At 39.9% G+C, this 19345-nt stretch overlaps 2 protein-coding genes across 13 annotated transcripts in view; one reads left to right on the forward strand and one right to left on the reverse strand.

The window, feature by feature from the left end:
- bcas3 (BCAS3 microtubule associated cell migration factor) overlaps positions 1–9528 on the forward strand; it is a 235246-nt gene extending 225718 nt beyond the window's left edge. For all 5 annotated transcript variants that reach the window (XM_088616288.1, XM_088616291.1, XM_088616287.1 and 2 more), the window contains one exon: positions 6734–9528. In XM_088616288.1, the coding sequence (XP_088472414.1) occupies positions 6734–6882 (149 nt within the window). In that variant the 3' untranslated portion in view covers positions 6883–9528. The remainder of the gene's footprint in view (positions 1–6733) is intronic.
- Positions 1–19345, reverse strand: part of brip1 (BRCA1 interacting DNA helicase 1) — a 178861-nt gene that overhangs the window by 14394 nt on the left and 145122 nt on the right. For 4 of the 8 annotated variants that reach the window (XM_088616285.1, XM_088616283.1, XM_088616282.1 and 1 more), the window contains exons 31-32: positions 3562–3640; positions 3315–3388 (exon numbers count right to left, since the gene is read on the reverse strand). The gene's annotated coding sequence lies outside the window, so the exon portion shown is untranslated. Of the gene's footprint in view, positions 1–2172; positions 2350–3314; positions 3389–3561; positions 3641–19345 lie in introns of those variants that run through there. The other 4 variants (XM_088616286.1, XM_088616278.1, XM_088616279.1 and 1 more) reach the window with 2 other exon arrangements.

A 19345-nucleotide genomic window follows, 5' to 3' on the forward strand; every position in this document is an offset into this window, starting at 1 on the left:
CTAGCGTTGTGTCAGTAAATGGCGACATACATGCGTATAACCTAAAAGGCTGCATGATTACCCTTACTGCTCAGGATGCATTTAGAAGGTCACATCTGCGTCCCGCTTTTCTATCATTAAAAAACCTTTCCCTGTGTGACTCCTTAGCGAATCTGGGTAGCTGGCTGTAGTTCTTGCTGTGAGCTAAACTGAACCTTTTCCTCCCTGTTGTGATTAATGTCACAGAGAGAGAGACACAGCAGAGATGTCTTAGTACTTAGGAAGGTCTTACACTATGGTTTCATTACAATTTCAGGCTTAGGCTGCCTCTTTTGTCTCTGGTCTCTCTTTCTCTTTTGATTTCTGCCTTAATGGCCCTTCATCCTTCTCTTTACCCTCATTTATTAATAGTTCCAGACTATATGTACAGTTATGAAATAAATACTAATGTATAAAGAGGACTATACTATAGGTCATCTTTTCATCCTGTTTATCCCATAATTGTTTGGGGGTCTTGGGAACAGGAATGCATAATGATGCTCTTAGTCTGTGCACGGTGCATTTGTGCACATTGATGAGACTGTAGGCCCAGATAGTCTGTGTCAGCACTGCTGGGAGACTTGTGACTTTGAGGTCCTGATATAGGGGTAGGCTGGCTAGGTGCTAGACAGGCATGCCCACCAAACTGATTACAGCCACCTTACTGGTACCAGAGCACTCTGACTTAATGCAGCCTGACTCCATATTTCCTTGACTGCTATTTTAAACCTTCTCTCTGCAGCACAACTTGCTCCATTTTGAGCTGATACGAAAGACTTTTGTCCAAAGAAATTATGCGATTGGTATGCAGCACATAAACTACATAAACATAAACTGATTTTTCCATAGCATGCATGCTATCTGCTTTTACATTTTTATTTTATTTCTAAAAATTAAGAATCAAATCAGATTTCAGATGTTAGCTTGAAATTATATCGCTTTCTTGTCCATTTTTAACTATAAAGTAGCATTACATTAGCAGATAAATAGCCATTATTTTAAAATTCTGCTTTCTGCTAGAGTATCTATAATATATTACATGCTAAAATGAGAGATGGAAGTAAGTGATGCTTTATCTCTACTTAAAATCAGTGGCTTGCTGCCCATAATGAGAAGATGAAAAATGCACCAAGCATTAATATTTAAACAGAATAAGATTATCCAATGTAGGGCCAGGAAAGGGATGCTGTGAGCTTAGTGGGGTTAGAACACCAAAGCTTTGCAGTGCTACAGTAGGTTTTCATTAAGTCTAATTGAAAGCGTACCAGGAAGGGTGCTCAGCATTCCTGCCACCTTTACCTGTATGGTATGAAATCGTTTTTTAATGAGGATAGCATACTGGGAAGCAGACTGTTGCCTATTTTGTTCATGTCAACACACATTGGGACAGGCATTTCATTTTCCGTCTACTCTTGCCGCCCAAAGACGCCACCACCATCCGCTGATGTCTGCTAACCTCGTGTCCGTTTAGAATCCATAGAGAGCCAAAGAGGCGAGAGAACGGGATTGGGAATGTCTGATTTCATTACCAGGGAAAAGGGGTCACAGGGCTATAAATAACCGAGACAGTGTGGGCACGCTAGGCATGGGGTAGTTACACTAACAGAACTGGAGCCACCATAGCTTCCAGTGACTTTCACACAGTACACCCAGCATTTCTTCTAGGTTTTGTGTTGCCTTGTACTCATTACAACTGGAGTGAGAAGAGGAACTGCACGGTACAGTAATTAAAAGGAGTTCACCAGCTCTCAGAGAACAATGGCGAGTTCTGGAAAATTTCTGTTTAGGGCACAATTGTTTTATTCACTTCTTTTATCAAGGTTATTAGTGAGAAGAATACGTTGCCCTTTTCGGTGTTGGGTAAAGACAACCAGGTTTAGGATCTTGTGGTTTGCATGAGTCTAAGCCAAGTACCATACCTTCAAATAGGAGTTCCGGTATTAACTGGGTACTCACACAAGGCAAGCTGTCGTGATCAATGAGAATATAAATAACTAACAATTTTAGTCAAAAAGATCATTGGTCTATTCAATGAAAAGGTGCAACAAACATTATGAAGTAACTAACCTACTGCCTTCTAATCATATTGCTCTATCCTTTTTGAAAAGGATGGGATCTACACAGCAAAAAGAATATGCATTTGCTTATATATCATCCAGTTTAAACAGGCTTTTATTTAGCTATTGCATTCAAGCATACATTTGGAGCCGGTTTGAGTAGATCAGCCATCTTGATCCTCAGCTGTATGTTCTTTAAGGTTCGGCTTGTCATTTTGGCTTAATAGACAAAGAAATGAATGTTTACAGTGGGATCAGTCTTAACGTTGTTCTCCTGCAGAAGTAAAATCTATGTTAAGGTTTTTTCTTCTGTGAATACATTTGGTTAGAGTCACTGTATTTTGAGTAAAACATTATTGCACAGGCTTGATGATTCTAATATTTTAATATCTGATATTTGATACCTCACTAACAGTGAAGTATCACTGCAGTATCTCTCCAAAAATTCACTCTACCACCCACCCCCACACACACACAAAAACAAAAAAGAAATAGAGTTGATTGCAATAAAGTGGTGTAATGTTGTCTGACTGAAGACTAAGTGTGCTGTAGTTTATCTTGCCTGTGATGGCAGCACAGTGAGAGAGGAATCTGACGTGAGACATTTAACCAAAGCCAGCTGGGAGCACGGTGAGATTAAAGTAAGAAAATCAGACAGGATAAGTATAGTACTGGTGTGGGTTACGACGCTCATTTCTGATTCAAATTACTGCTTTTTTTCTGTTTTCTCAAACTTCCTCTGCTGATGGCTGGGTGAGGAGGTATAAATTGGGTCTGAGTGAGTTTTCACTCACATTTACACTGGCAAGGAACTACTGATTAAGAGCCTTTTGTTTCCTTTGATCCTTATTTTGTTTCTCCTTAATGTTAAATTCAATATATCTCAGTCAAAACAGGCCTTTCATTGGAGAAATGTGTTCTAAATCACCAGGCAGTTCAGGGGTTCTGCTGCTGATGTATTGACTCAGGAGCTTTGCAGGGCCAAAAAATAATCACAAACAAAGATGACAAACAACAAATATCTCATTAAGGTGGCTTAGGTTAATATATCTCTTGGATGTGCAAATATGAAAATATTATAGGATTAAGACAATTAGAGTATAGCAATTTACAGTATCTGAAGATAAGGATGCAGAGTTGTTTTTGTTTTTTCAGGAAATGCATTGACTTTTTTAAGTAAAGATTTTTGTCTGCACTTGAGGTTAAAAACCTTACTTTCCCAGACTTTTCCCAGCGTACCTATTTAGTAGTGGGTAGGGGCTCTTTTCCAGTCCCAGTGATGGTAGATGAGTGAAACAGTTCATCTCTGAGTTCTATAGAAAGAAAAGAAAATCAAAGACAGAAATTAATTATTGCTGGCAAAACTTTCAAAATTCTAGAATATCTAGTACTGGTCACACAAAGAGATAGATTATTCTTTACTCTCTAGGCTTAGATGCCATTTAGTAGCTTACAACTTTTACAATTATAAGCGATAATTACATACCTCCCGTGCTGGAGCTAGAGAGCGTTGTGTCATCACAGCAGCCAGGCTTTCAGATCAATGCCCTGCAGCAAGACTGGAGCTGAGTGAAGGAAAGCGATGTCATAATTAGACATCACAGCTCTAATTCCTAGTTGCAGGTGTGTATGCACAGTGTCAGAGAGAGGGTGTGTTCCTGGCCTGTTGGCAAAGAAAGTAGTTTGTTTAGATCAGTACTGAACAAAGTGCTACAAAAAGTTATGTTGAGCTCTATGATGTGAAAAGAAGAGAGCAATGTCTCCACTCCAAGCACAGTGCTGCCTTCATGTCTGTTTCCTTGTCACATTTATGTTTACTTCATGAAATGCAAAACAGAGAAAAGAACTCCCTGATGAAAAGCATGCTGCAGTCACACTCACAATGTATGGATTCAGTTGTGTACAATGTGCAGCCCTTGATGCTGAGCTGTGAAAAGCCAGGAATACTGAAAAACTGAAACTGCATTATGAGAGCGCAGTTTCCGTAGAGGCGGTGGTTAGTGGAAATAAACTGGAGTGTCACCGAGTGAGATGTGCAGAAGAACATCCTGCCCTAGCATTGTCAGTAATGAGAGGACTTAAAGATGAACTTTAACTTGTAGACTGTATTTTTTATACCCTTGAAAGTGCTATATTGAAGCCAAAGTTGGCAGAACTGTACGTTTACACCCACTTTAGACAGCCTATAGAACGATTATTCCAGCAGTGAGAACCCTCTAGTCTCACGCTATATGGCAGAACAGTGTCCCCAGGATAAGTACACTATCAACATGCTGCCTTTCTGCCTGCTATTTAATATGTGGTTTATTTGCAGTTAATTTAAGGGTTATTATGTGAGTTTTGAGTCTTTATCTGGTTTACATGTGAAGGTTGACAAAAAAAAAACAGGTTCTGTGAACTCACTTTAAACCAATTGGACATGTCAGAAGGGCATGAGGGTGTGTACTTTTACTGAGCCAGATGGATAGTCCCTACCCTGCTTATTCATCTCCTGGCCTTTTCATTGTTGTGTGGCTCAAAACCAATCTCAGCGCTTTGGTTAAACATTACTGCTCCACATTGGGATTATTGCTGAACTCATCTCTAATGACGGTCGGACACAGCAGCCAGTGGTGACACTCCTTCTCTGGGGATAGCTCGTTCTTTTCCATCAGAGTGATCTTGAACCCAGTCCCATGTTTCACATTAGTGTCATTGACCGGTTCCCTGAATAAGAGAATTCTTATTTGTTATCAAACTTTTAGCATCTCATGCTGGTGTATGATATAATATTTTTAAACCTGTATCAACTTAAATTGTATTTTGGAAAAGATGTTATTTGTCTTAGCAGTGAAGACCACACTGCCTGCTAATAGTTTGACAGAATAAAACAGACGATTATACAGTATATACTGAAACTATACAGGAATCTACTGGTCTGGAGATGAGTTATGATGTACTGTAGGTCTTCCAAGAAAGTGAAACCATTTTATTTTACCGTAGATCCAGGAGGGAATAGCTGGTGTTGATAGATTCAATCAGATGGACCACACAGCCATGGCTATTAAGTCGAAAAGCTACACCATGCAAAACTTCATTATATAATATAGGTCCTTCTGTTTGAAAAATAAAAACTCTTATTTTAGTGACAGATTGGATATTTAGGGAAGCAATCAATAATTGCAGGTAAGAATCGGGACAACAAGGGGGAGAGTCCTTTATAGAAAAAATCTGAGTGAGATGTAAAATTCGACCGACACCCTCCCTCAAAGCCATACTGTGAAAAAGCAAGTATCTGCACAGCTCAGATTGACTCTGCGTATCTCTGCATGGAGATGAAAGCACCGCTGCCAAACACTGATCAAAGGCAGCCCCGCTGAAGCTTCAATATTAGAGGCAGTCTTCCACTTTAACCCTGAGTACACTCTGAACGGCTTTGCATGCTTTAAATAATATCCAACTCCACTCAAACCCAAACAGGAGGGTCAGAATCCTCCCTGAGATCAGACAGCAGCAACAACAGTCCAAAAACACTCAAAAGCGAGCTCTGAATGGTGTGAGTGAAACCAAGGCTTAAAAACAGAGGGCCTAGAGGAAGTATCCCTAGAAGGGGCATGAGCCATTTCTAAAATGTGTAATTGTGACAAAGAAAATTGAAAGAACTAGCCGTTATCCAGTGATCCTTTGTTAAAAGTCACAACTTTTTATGTCATTTCAGCAACAAAAAAAGTAACTGTGCACTTCGTGCAATCCAACTGTTTGGATTCTAGCAGGAAGACGATGACCTGTGAAGTTATTACACTCACCTTACAATCCACTAGAAATGAAAACAGCGCTCAGGCTGCAGAAATCCTTTGATCTCAAGCAAATCACAGCATTAATGCTAGCTGAAAAGTACACATATTTTCACTATTAAAAAAATGCACACTAATAAAACATGAATTAACATGAAGCACTGCATGCAAGGTTCTGTCTTCTGAAGAGAATGGAAATTTTTCAGCTTGCCAGATGTTAAAGAAGAAAAACTTTAAAGAAGAAGTGACTTTAACTTAACAGTTTGGAATCAATGGTTAACACATAGGGACCAGCTGCTTAATCACTTTAGAAATCTGTAAGAATTTTGAAATAAAGGCAATTTTTTTTTTTGTCAGGCCACAATCACCAAGATACACTCCAATGGGGGGCTATTGGAGATTTTTTTTTATAGAACTAAGTAAAGCCCTTGAATTTCATTTCAAGCACCTGCCTTAATCTTCCAGAGGTATCCAATAGGTGTCCAATAGGTTTTGTCCAAATGGAGTATAAGCAGATCTAAGTCAGCCCCTGAAAAGCTTAGTTTTTTAACTCTTGGGCAATATAAGGGTGCATCACTCTGTGTGTCCTTCATCATAATCTTTGATTAAGTCCAGAATTATAGTAAAGTATCTTTATGGATTGGTGAGGGAATGCAGTTGCTGGTGTTGTTTATATCCTGAAGGAAATAGCCACCAGGTTTGATAATGCCATAGTTACTGACCCCACCATGAAATATACGTGATGGGCCATCCGGCTTGCTCAGAATCTGATGATACAACACTGCAAGCATCTTACACTCGAAGCGTCTTATACATCTGTATAAGTGGCCTTGGCCTCAGGGCTCAGATATTAACCCTTGGTGTGCTGTGTGTTTTGCCCCACAGAGCTGCAGAGGGAGGGGAGCATCGAGACGCTCAGCAACAGCTCCGGTTCCACGAGTGGAAGCATTCCCCGCAATTTCGAGGGTTACCGTTCGCCGCTCCCCACCAATGAGAGCCAGCCTCTGAGCCTGTTCCCCACGGGCTTCCCTTAAATGAGCTAGCTAACAAGGGAACTGCAATGTGACTAATGGAAAATTCCTACAGCTAGACAATCCTGACATTTCACTTTAACCACCAACAGCCCCGCCACCAGTGGATCACTTCAGGCTCTGACGCTGTGCGCTTGACTGTAGTGGAAACAATGACATTATTAAATGTTCTCTGTTTTTTCCTCTAAAAATGTACCAGGAGTCTTTGAAATAGGTTTTAATACTTAGGTCTCCATATACAGTAAAATGAAGACATAAAGTAGGATATTTAATAGAACTAGATTTACATTTGTTCTAAATATGTTATGGCTTTATTGATATATAATTTGAAGCTGTGTTTTATTTCAAGTGTGAATTATTATTTTAAAGTGCTGCACAAGTCCTGTGTGATTGGAGAGCTGGAGGCTTTGAAGAGAGTGAAGCCTTAACAGGTGCAGTTCTCTCAGAGAGTGTGATGAAGGACTGGCTAGATATTGGAGTCAAGGGACATTTAAATGATAATTTGGTGACTTTTGCCTTGAGCACGCTGTTTTTGCTGGATTGGTCTGCTCTTAATTGTTATTAAAATATTAATCTAATAGCAGAGATGTAGATCTATCTTATAGGACAATATGGCTGTTCCCTTGGTTTCTATAAGACAGTAAGATGCACGTACACTTCATTCCTTCATACGGGAAAGCGGAGCCACTGAAATAGTTTTCTCATACAGAGCTTTTGGGAAGACTGCATCCAGAAACATTCATCGTTGTTAACAGCCTTGTGAATAGCAGTGTCTTACTGGGTAATAGGCTTTTTGGGGTTTTTTTAAGAATGCATTTTTTAAAAAGTGCAGAAACTAAAGTTTGGTTAAGCATATGTCTTACTGCATTCTTTCAACAAAAAGCTACATTTGTTGCATTATTGGTTGCTTTCTGGGGTATCTAACAGTCAGTGCATTTGACTGTATTTGTCATATGAATTTATTCCATGTATAATAATTTGGATTCGGTTTGCTAGTTTTATTCTTTTTTTAAAAAAATCTGAGGGGACAGTAACAATAAATACTTAATATATGGCAATTTTATGTACGAAAGGGATGTGCTGTATATTCTTATGCTGTTCATATTTGCTACACCTGTCAGAATGCACGTCCTGTAACAGTAGCACACAGGTATCGGCCTGCATTCTCTTGACTGGTTATTCGAAGCCTGACTGGCACTGTTATTAGCCAGGGGTCCTGGGAGCTGCTCTGCAAGTTTAGTTGCTGCTACTCTGGATGATGTTCTGGTTCTGCTGGAGCTGGTCTGAGAAACAATGACAGATCACTCCTCATATTTTGATTGTGAATCCTTTATGGAAAAATAAGTTATATAAAAGGGGGTTTAGTGGTTCTGTGAGGTTTAATTCTAATCCAGATTATGAATGCTTCCCAAAAGACACAAGAGGAGGGAACTCTTACTTATACACTGTTTTGTAAGATCTTTAATTTTACAGTTTTGTTCTATCCTCCCACCACACACACAGTATGTGAACTTAAGTCAGTGGACAAAGGGAATAGGATTGTCTGATTTAAGTCATTTCCTTTGCCAGGTCTGCACTGCATAATACAGAGACATTTGTTTTCAAGAAAAGTGTTGGAAGACCTAATGGTGAGTCATTCCCTGAGAGGGACAGGAAGTAAATACCAGAACCAGCTGTAACAGGCCATTCGGTTGAATCTGTGTCTCTGAAATAGACACGTGAACAAGACAATATTTATTCATGCAGTAATTATTTACTATTTTCCCGTCTTTCATTGTAAACTGACATTGCCTTGTATTTAAAAGAGAAAATGAATGGGAACGATTATTTCATAAATGATGTACAAATGTGTTAAAAACACAAAATTGGCTTCTTTTTGTTCAGTATACGCACATTCTAAAAACAACAATGTAGTTGACATCCAAATCTTTGACCTGCTGTAAACAGTGTGTTAGCTTTACTGAATCTTCTCATTTTGAAGTGCAAGGTTACAGTATAGTATATCTCCTGGGTTATAAAATACTGGACAACACGTTAATCAGACAGTAAACAGAATATTTGTTTTTCAGAAGTGAAGATATCAACTTGTGATTGTAACTCTTAACCTATTAAAGTAATCAGGAGGCATGGCATAGGCTTATTCATTCTGGGTTGAGTAAGCATGCCTATTAAGGACAGTACTCTCCGTTTTGTAAAATACCTGTAACAAGATGAATTTCATTTTGTTTGCTATAATTCATTGCAATTAAAGCATAAGACAAAAAAGACCTCTCTCATATTCTTATCTGCTCTGAAAAACAGGTACACCGCACACAACATGATTCACATTATAGCCCACTGACTGTCCAGTTTCCTAACCTGTTTGTCAATCTTAAACGCAGATTTTAGCCTGTACAAAAAAATTCCACAACAGAAAATTAAGATTGGAAATGTTTTTCTCAAGTTCTTTTTTTTTTATTGGTGTAAAAATGGTTGTATTTGAAAGAAAAAAACTTGTGAAACAGCGGGTTGGATCTCATTTCACAGCTTCTATTTTCTGCTGATGCCAAAATTCCTTTCAGCTTCCAAAACATTCAAACTCAATCTGCAGACTTAATTCTTATACATACAGGTCAGTGCTCCCAATAAAAAGCTAATCCTTGCACTTTACTATGCTTTATCATTGACTTTGATTATATTCTCCAAAAGACAAGGACAATTAGTGATATACAGGCTGTACAATTTAATTTTAAACTGGAAAATACTTAGAACCTTACACTGAGTGTATTTTCTTTATCTTCCTTAAAACAAGACATATAATGCAGCAGGCGAAATATTTTAATATAGAATAGCTGTCTGTGTGGAGTGTTTGATGTTAGGAATGACTTTTACTTTGAATCTATTTTATTCTACTGCTAATATATATTTTCAGGGTAGTATAATGCATCTATTTCAAGGATAGATGCAGTCTTATAACATTGTGTGGTATTGTGTATAACACAATTTTTCAAACCACTGAAACTCTGTTAAAATGCCAACAGGAATTACAGTTTAATCTTAAATTAAGAACCAAAGGAGGCACAAAATGGAAGAGTTAAGTTGCATCTAAATCGTGTCGTGTTTATAAGAACAGCACAAACTGTCCATTCTTTTATAATGAGGCTGTGTCAGCGATCTTGGTGGATAATCCACTCTTCACACTTAACATTATTGTCTGTGATTCATTCTGCCTCTCCACATTGACGTGGGTACAGCACAGTTAAAAGAAGAACAAAGTACCACAAAATAAATGTTGTAGCAAACTAAAACACCTAATTAGCACATAATCTGAAAAAGGTAACTCCAATTCACTGCAAACATTCAGATGGCATCCCTGTTACCATTACAGATCAAGGTTTTGCCAAGTTTCCATCATCCAAATTCTTCTGTATACAGTACTCCATTTCTGCACACACCTCCTGTATTCTTGCCAAAATGCCTCCTAAAATCTTTACATTCCACTGCTGGTATTGACCAGTAACTGTAGTCAATTTACACCGCTGGGGGTAAGAGAATGCAGAATGTCTCTGACAAGAAGTGAAGTTTACAATTCAGGCGACAGCAACATCTATAAAGGAGCTGCTTTGGCAACATGTGTTTTCAGTTTGGAGCCGTCCTGAGCTAAACAAGTCTAAGAAAGTAACAAACAGAAAGAACAGTCTAGGTTCTTCATCTTGTCCTTGTGTGACTCCCACGGCTGTGTTTAAAGCTGAAGAAGGGGGGCTGGCACCCCACCAGCGGCAAGGCCGAGGTCTCTGGCCTCTTTCCCTCCTTGCCGAAAACGGTTTTGATCCCTACTTGTTTCTAAGGATTTTATTGTATGTTTTCTTATGGGACATGGGGGTGCCTTCCTGTCGCGCTCACACACACACGACAGCGCATCCCTCCGCTCTCGGCCTTCATGACATCTCCGTGCTGCACCTGCGCTCCACGACACCTCCGCGCACGGCAGGTCGCAGGACCCCGCCCGCATCAAGCGGGACTAGACCGCGACAAGTGCAAATGCCTCGGCTCCTGTCTTCCACACGCCCCTCCTCTCCCAGACAGCACCAGGAGGACGGCTGCATACACATGCTAGCCTGCTCCCCGGGCAGCTCAGCTTCCACCGCTTGGAAAATAAGTGTTCCAGCCGCCCCGGTGTCCGTTTGCGCCCGCAGGCTGGAGGCTCAGCTCGGCGGGCCTGTACGGGTGTGTGCGGGCGCCTCTCTGCGCACAAACTCCTCAGCGCTTCCCCCGGCGACCCGACTCCCTGTCTCGGTGCTGAGATACATTTTGGAAAGTTCGGTTTTTTTTTTAATTAGCAGTCTCCCATTAGGAGCACGCAGACACACGAGAAGGAGGGAGGTAAGGTGGCAGAGCCTCGGGTCTACTGTGTTACCAGGTATTGAAGTACTACATTTCCGTTTTATCAATTATTAAGAGAAGCCGGATTTCCCTCATAGTACTGTAAAAAAAAATAATTCCCTGTGCCTCTTCCGCCTTGGTGTGCCCTACCTAACTCGTTGTTAAATCAGTACCACCTTTCTTTAAATAAGCCCTACGCCTTAATCGTTCTGTTGAGATGGGCAACAGTGACACTCTACACTGTTTACACTGTTCATGGCAATTTCTCTTCTCAAGAAAGTTGCTGTCACTCCTCTGCCGGTCGGGATTACAGTTTCCCCCGAGCTGTCCCATAGAGATGAGCTCGGCGGACTTCCGGTCACTTCGCGGGATGACAGACAGGTGTCTCGGTCTACTGGGCGAAAATGAAACTGACAGTCGTGAGCCGAGTAAAGTGAAGCCCGTACAAGCCAAACTCTCACCCGCCGCCTTTCACTCCGGAACTTTGCAGGTGAACTTTTCAGTCTGTAGTTCAGGTACACCGCTTAAAAGATTTGGAAATAAATGGTGTCCGTTTCACACGATTGTTCACATCGGTTTAAAACAAAACAAAACAAAAAAAGAATGATCATTTCGTCCATTTTCACCACTCCATCATGAGACCTCCCTAGTAATATACGGCTGGCACAGTTAGTTCTAGCAGATTCACCACGGCTCACTTTCACGCATCAGATTCACATTCATTGTTCAGGATTCTTAAAACCGACGACCGCAGAAACTACAACTATTTGAATAAATACAATCGAATAAATGACACATTTTCAAAAGGGACGTTTACTGTAAAAAAAATGTCACTGTTTGGGTATTTCATTTCACTTTTTCCATTTTCTGAGCTCTGGGCTAGTTCCCAAATTATTTAATCTCAAGTTTGATTGGCAATGTTTTTTTTTTTAAACGCGGGTTTCTGTTTTGCGAGAAGGGCAGGACAAGATGCTTGGGTTACTAGGTCTGTGTGCGGACTCCAGAGAGTGGTTAGCTATTCCCAATCACTGTCCCAGCTGCTCCGTTACAGGTTTAGGCCAAGCGAGTCCGGGAGTGTTGTCTTAAATACAAAGATAGTGTACACACGTCACCTGGCTGCTCCTTTAAAGCGTTTCAGCCAAGCAATAAACGTTCATGTAGCCCTAGGAACAAGTTATTAGCTTTCCGTTTTTTAATACTTAATATATTTATGTATAACGCACTGTGAAATGAAAAATCGTGCATAACGCGTGTGAATCACGCGCGATTCGTGCAAGGAGTTCACTTACACCAATTCGTCGAAATCGGGATTACACACCTTTGCCATTTTGTTTTGCGAAAAGCAGACTAAAACAAGACGTTTTTGTACGATTACAAGAGAAGGTCGCTACATTCAACCTCAGCCTATCTGCTAAATCTGTTTAAAACAAGTAATCACTGGAACGTGGCGAAAAATAAAGAAAATAAAGTGAGATTTTTAAAGTATGTGAAGTATTAGTAGTGATACTAGTTTCTCACAATTTCAAGTCATTGGTTCATTCTTGCTAGGATATGTTAACCTTTATTCCAAAATAAACTACACCTCATGATAAATGTCTAATATATTTTTCAATCGCCAGTGCCCTGTAAACATTGTACGACGAGGTTATAATCAGCTGCACGGTAATACTACAAGATTGAATTAACATCCCCACATACACAGAAATAACTTACAAATGAATAAAACTCTTAAATAAAGGGTAGAGGAAGGAGCGAAAGCAACAGAAGATAGGACTTGTTGACTTTGTCGCGCCAAGAAATGTTATCTACTGTGATTCTCAGGCTTTGAAACAGCAACGCGTCTTAATATATTTTAAAAAGTCACAGTATTAATATATACTTATAACATTTAACAAGCTTAGACCAATTAAAAGGTGTACCATGAGTTGTGCTCTAAAAATTTATCTTAAACGGATATCAAAATATTTCCGTATACAGTAAATGCTCGAATTCATTCAAAATGTTTGACCTACTTGCATTAGATTATTATTGCGAAAAAAGGGTTTTAAACAATAAAATTTAATGTTCCCATTACATGTCCTACTGAAAATTAAATTTCATCTTCGTATGTTGCCATGTGACATATCTTAAAAGTTCCTCTAATTCTTATTTGTAGACCACATAATAAAGGAGCTACCAACATTACGTCATCTGGACCCGGTCAGGAATTGAGTGGACAGCTCTGCGTCTAAGTTCATCGTCTTTAGTAATTCGTCCTTATCAAAGTTCAGGTCCCTTTGTCCCCGAGAAAAATAAAGTAGCCTATTCTACCACTTAAACCCAGCGGCTAATTGTATTACTTCAAAGGAAGGACACTAAGCGGTGTTTAATCGGTGATGTGAAATACATGTCCCGAATCCAGGGCTTCAGACTTCGCTTCTTCAACACCTGCCTCTGCAGCTAGGGTTGTTTTGTTCCATGACTTGGAAAGGAAGGCTTTTTAAGACCAGGCGAAAAAACAGCGTTGCTTACTTACAATTAGTCAAGAGCGTGCAATATTTATGTGATGCACATTGTGTGTTTGTGTAATCGATTAAACGGGGTTTGTTTAGAGTATAAAGATGGTTAAGCAAGACAGCTCTCTTTCTCGGGGTGCGAACCCCATGTGGGCTCGGTTTCACTGTTGCGTCGCGCCCGGACCGGTCACGGGCAAACAGGAAACTCGGACCGCCGGCTTCCGGAGGCACAACCGGAACCCCTATTCCTGCTCTGCGACTGTTACACGTGTTCTGGTGACCCCAAGAATCCATGCGTGTGTATATATATATAGGACCGCTATAGTGCACAATTTAGTGCACCATTATGAAACACGAGGATGATTATTTCTGTAATGTATAAATGGTGTCCTAACAGTTGCCAACGAATTAGACTGAACTAATGAGAAAAAACGAAGTTTGTTGAATTTGTTTGTGTTTTTTACACTCGATACAAAATGCTTTACAAAGACCGTCAAAGACAGGTGGCCAGTGCTTGTAAGCTCTTTACTGAACTAACCCGGCGAAACCGATCTACCTGATATCACCCAGTCTTCCACTCCTCTGTTGGTTCTGTTTGTTGTTTGTGAAGTAATTACATTTCGAAAATTGTGTTTGAACATTTTTCTGACAAGTTTGTTTTTGGTCCCCTTTTATTTAGCCGTGGTTCCTGTTATCTTATCGCAACAATGTTGTTTAATCTGTCTTCGCGTTCAAAGGAGTAACTAGTCATGAACGCAAACCTGGCCATCAGGCAACAGTCCGAGGCATCATATTTTACAGGTTAATATGCCGTGACACAAACTCCCCAAACCTGCAGTGTGGAGGCGCTGAGTGACCCTACAGCTCCTACTGCTCCACCAGACCAGGACGACCACTGTGAAGCCCCCTTCCGAGTGACTCGCAATACCCGTCTATCTGCACAGTACTGCTTCGACTGCCCTTCCCGGAGAGCAGAGGGGGGGAGTACTTACTTTCTACAAGAGAAAAGATGCCGATATATTGCAAATCACCCAGCATTTAAGAGTTTACTTTTTTTGTTTCAAAGCAAGACGGCAAGATCTTCGAAGTTCGCAAAATATTGTAACACATTTTAGAAAAGTTCGCCAGAAATTCGCTTAATGGGTTCCCGTTGTATTTCTATGAATATGAAATATTCTAATAAACCCAGTTTTTAAAGAAAGCCTGGGAGGAAAATGGAGCTCTCAGGCTGCAATGAAGTGTTTTTGTTTGTGCCGTTCTTCAGGACAGCTTTTTCCTGGCTCCTTGACAAATTTTGTCGTCCTGCCAGTATACTGTTATTGAAAATGCCAAAGGTTTCAAACAGCTTTGAACAAACAGCATTTAACCCTCGTCCTTATAAGGGTCAATACAACCTACTTAGCGCAAGAGAAGGTCTTTTTAACTCTCACGCCTTAAAACCGGAAAACTGATACTTACGAATACATTTGCACTGAAGTTTGTTTTATTTTGTTTTAGAACATTAATACAATTTAACACGACTCTGCCAGACCTTTCCGTACCTAATTCCATATTAACTGCAACACGAGACAAAATAAAAATGCTGCTAAATGTTTCCGGAGCAGCCCAACATCACTGTATAATGTTGCATGAAAGTATTATTTTCTTAACTGTGGCACAGGGGTTACTTCTACTAACTGCCCTACTATAAAGAAAAGAAAATAATATTTTTAGCCACGATCCTCATACTTCTAGCATGATCAACTTGCATAATGACTCTTAATATAAAATAACTGCGATTCTAAGATTGATGTAACTCGGCACCACTGTTTCTGAACCACTTTTCAAAATCACTCCAAGAAAAAACTTACCAAGAGAGTGAAAACAATAAGATTAGGCATTAATCGCTGTTAGTATACTTGGAAGAGGGTTAAGAAAAACCTGAATGCTTGTTTGCATTAATAATGTGTAACCATGCGCTGCTATAATATTTAAAAGCGCTTTGAGATGGCGTTTACCTTAAAAGGTCTCAAAATGAGAGGTTTTTGAGCGGAGTCTTCACTTTATACAGACCTTGCTGTACCACTGATAATCGATGTCATTGATCAGACCTCTGTAGATTTGCACACACACAAAAAAGTATTTTGACCAGATTACGGGGGTTCGGCGCCACAGTACAAGTGGTGGAACCTTGCAGCTCACAATTAAAGACTGATGTTACTGTTCCAGTATAAAATATGGGTCATATTTTTCACGTACACAGAAATTAAAGTTGAGTTTCAGTTAAACTGAAAGGTTTTAGCTAAAAAGCTTATTTCCAACTGTAGCTCCCAAGCAGCACACAACCAACGAGATACTGTGTAAGACCATGTCAATAAAAGGACTGCTAAAACACAAACAAGACAAAAAGAGAGGTGATGCACAGCAATTTTACCACTGTGTGGACTAAGCCAGCGGAAGCTCTTATAGAGCATTTTTTCATAATCTTAGAAAAAGGCAAAAATAAACATCTATAGCTCCAGGATCTTCCTGTTAATTCAGGTGTGCCGGTTCGTGTCGTTTGTTCTTCGTATCGCGTATCCAGAGCCCCAGATCAATGAAACAGGCTGTAGACTGAGAGCTGTAGCTCCTTTGCTGTGATTTATTGCTCTTTGGGAGGTAGTAAAATGTTAACTTGTTTTTTCTCTCTTCCAAGCAGGACAGAGCGATACAGATCACAGTCCTCCGGTTTGGTACTCGGCCATTTAAAGTATAAACCCGATGAACATAAATCATAACTGTATTAGTGTCCGGAAATAGGAAGAAATATGAAAATGACTGAAATCATTAGACTTCATTCGCTAGGGGTTGAGTTACCTATTCATTATCGGGATTTGAACGCATACATTACATAGTCTTAACTATGCAAAGTTCTTTAGAAAATAGGCTTTATGGTTTCCTAAAGGATATCTGTGATTGCAAAGTTATCAAATGAGGGTTAATTTAATTGTAATTGACCGAAACGCTGATATGGATCAGTTTTAAAAGAATAACTCGAACTTTCAAAAGCATCTTTCAGGAAAACTAACGAATTTTAAAATGTTGGAGAAAAAGTACACAGGCCAAAAAAATGGAAGGGGTTGATAGGTTTTAATTCATTTTTATAAGTGTCCATCATTTTCTATTTTAGCTGACTACACATAAATACTAACATGGATGAAAGTTACTATGTGTGTACATGAGTGTCTGTGCACCGTAGCCGAGAGTCTCTCGCGAAATTCGAATATTAAAGTACAATCATGGTACTTAATACTGACGACATTTTAGTTTAACACAATTGTTAACATGTAAAATATCTCTAACAAATCCCTAAAATACAGTAAACAGAAGTGTGGTGTGTTGTCTTGCAAATACTTTTTCATAAAGCTTACGGGTTACACACAAACTCAAATTTAGCGTGGATCTGCCGCCGTTCCTCCACTCTATCGATGATATGTGTCTGCCACTCATCTCATAACAGAAGGCTCCTGTCAGTAATATCTGTAATATCGCCGCATTAGAATTTGTAACGTAGTTAAGACAATACCTTATAAAAAAATCAAACGCTCTAACTTTACAATAGGCCCGTTTTTAATGGAGATCACTGTAAAGCTGAAGCACTAGTCGTCGCGTTAAATATCGTTCAAATAACGCTCAAAACAACAGCGTTTTTAGCACAATTCCTTGCAGTGCACAAAATGAGTCTTTTGAAGACTGACTCTTTGGGATTTCTTAGGGTGTGTAAGCGCAGCCCCGCGCTGTAGCAAAGCCTGTGGACCCCTGCAACAGGCTGCGGTTCGGGTCGGAACGGGGCTTCCCAACCGGGTCACACGCCCCTGCATCTCGCCCGCCAGCGCCGGCAGTGAAGGGGTTAATGTTAAGAGCCAGGGTCATACAGGGGCTTGTAATTGAAAAAGCAACCCACCTGCTGCATCGCTGAACCGAATGAAAACAGGCCAGGCCTCGCTGATCAAAGTCGGGGAGGAGGAAAAGCGAGCAAGAAAGTTGTAGGAGTGCACAAAAACTCAAACCCAGCTCCATCCCCGACCTGGGATAATTGCTTTTGACAGCTACAACACGGGCAGAAAATATCGAAAAACTACGTGACACTATAGTAACAGGGTACCTTTCTAAAAGAAATCCGCTGGAGGGGACTCGGTGATTGGAGACGAATACAGGCTCAGAAATGATACAGGTAACACGGAATAAAAAAACTGATCAACTCGTTTCACATTAGGGGTCCGATAGATGGTGAAAGCGAGGAGACGAGGCGTAAGGCTACTGATGCACATAAACATTTTGAAAACAAGACATTTAACACGAATGCCACAAGCCGTAAATCTAAATAATAAAAACGAGACTGCGCACGTTTGCCTGAAGTTAGCAACGCAGGTTTGGATAGTGAACGAATAATCTTCATTAAAGATGTGGGCAGGTGTTTTGGAAATTAGAAAATATATTTTCATGACTTCATCTGTTACTTTAATTAGAATTCATCACCGTGAATAAAAATTTAGCAATTTATTTCAAACATTTCTGTCATCAGTAATGCCAGGGACATCGCTCTCGTATTCGAAGGAATGCCAATAACCCTGCATTTTTCAATCAGGTAAAAAAGCGTTTGCCATTTCTATCCAAAATTAACACTATTATAAAACAAATTTGTATGCACTATTATGGCATCTACAATCAGTACAGTAAAAAACAAGATTGTGTCACTTTTCCAAGACAATCTCATTGCGCATGAAATAAAGATTTACATCTTTATCAAAGATTTCTTGAGTATTTTTAAATGTTGTGTTTTAGTTTCATTTACACAAAAGTAAATGCAATGTCCTATGTAAAGGGACAAACGATCAAAACTCAAACCTGCAGTAAAAATCTTTCAGATATAAAAAAAACCCACAAACATTATATCTAGAAATCACGTAAAATAAAACTATAAACTACTACTTGTAAATGTCAAGTGTTTTTAATTACGTTTGAACACACAAATATCATTTGCTATTAGATGCTGATATTTGCATACTTTTGACTGGATCTCAACTGTTCTTCCTGGAGTAAAATGAACTAATTCGGAAGGAAATGGCTCCTTCCCAGAAGCTGGTCAATGTTTGAAGGGCCGGGAGACTTCAGTTCAATCCATATCTGTACGTGCCTGTACACCCCCGACAAGCGCTCGTGAAGACCTGGGATTTAATTTCTCCTAAATTCCCCAGGGATGTCTTAGCGCCCCCACCTGAGCCCGGAGAGGAAAGTAGAACGGCACTCTCAGCTGGAAATGCCCTGTTCCTCCGCGCTAATGAGAATTAACAGCTCGCCATCAAAAGGCAGCTACCTTACATCTGATTCAAAACGTGTCTTTGATACGACGAAAAACAACTGTGATGGTACCTGTGCGAAAGAGCGTTATAAATTAATGAATGCCGTGACACACTGCCTGCAGTTCGTGCCCACCAGACTGCCGCTGTGCGTATCAGTATCAGAGCGCACAGGCTTAGGAAGAGAACTGAGTGATCTTGCAACAACGGGCATATTACAGTACGGAGGCCACAATGAGAACGACTACTACATTTATTATTATTATTATTTCAAGAAGTTTTAATTCACAA

This window comes from Lepisosteus platostomus, chromosome 22, assembly GCF_059453375.1.
Source record: "Lepisosteus platostomus isolate fLepPlt1 chromosome 22, fLepPlt1.hap1, whole genome shotgun sequence".
Classification (NCBI taxonomy): Eukaryota; Metazoa; Chordata; class Actinopteri; order Semionotiformes; family Lepisosteidae; genus Lepisosteus; species Lepisosteus platostomus.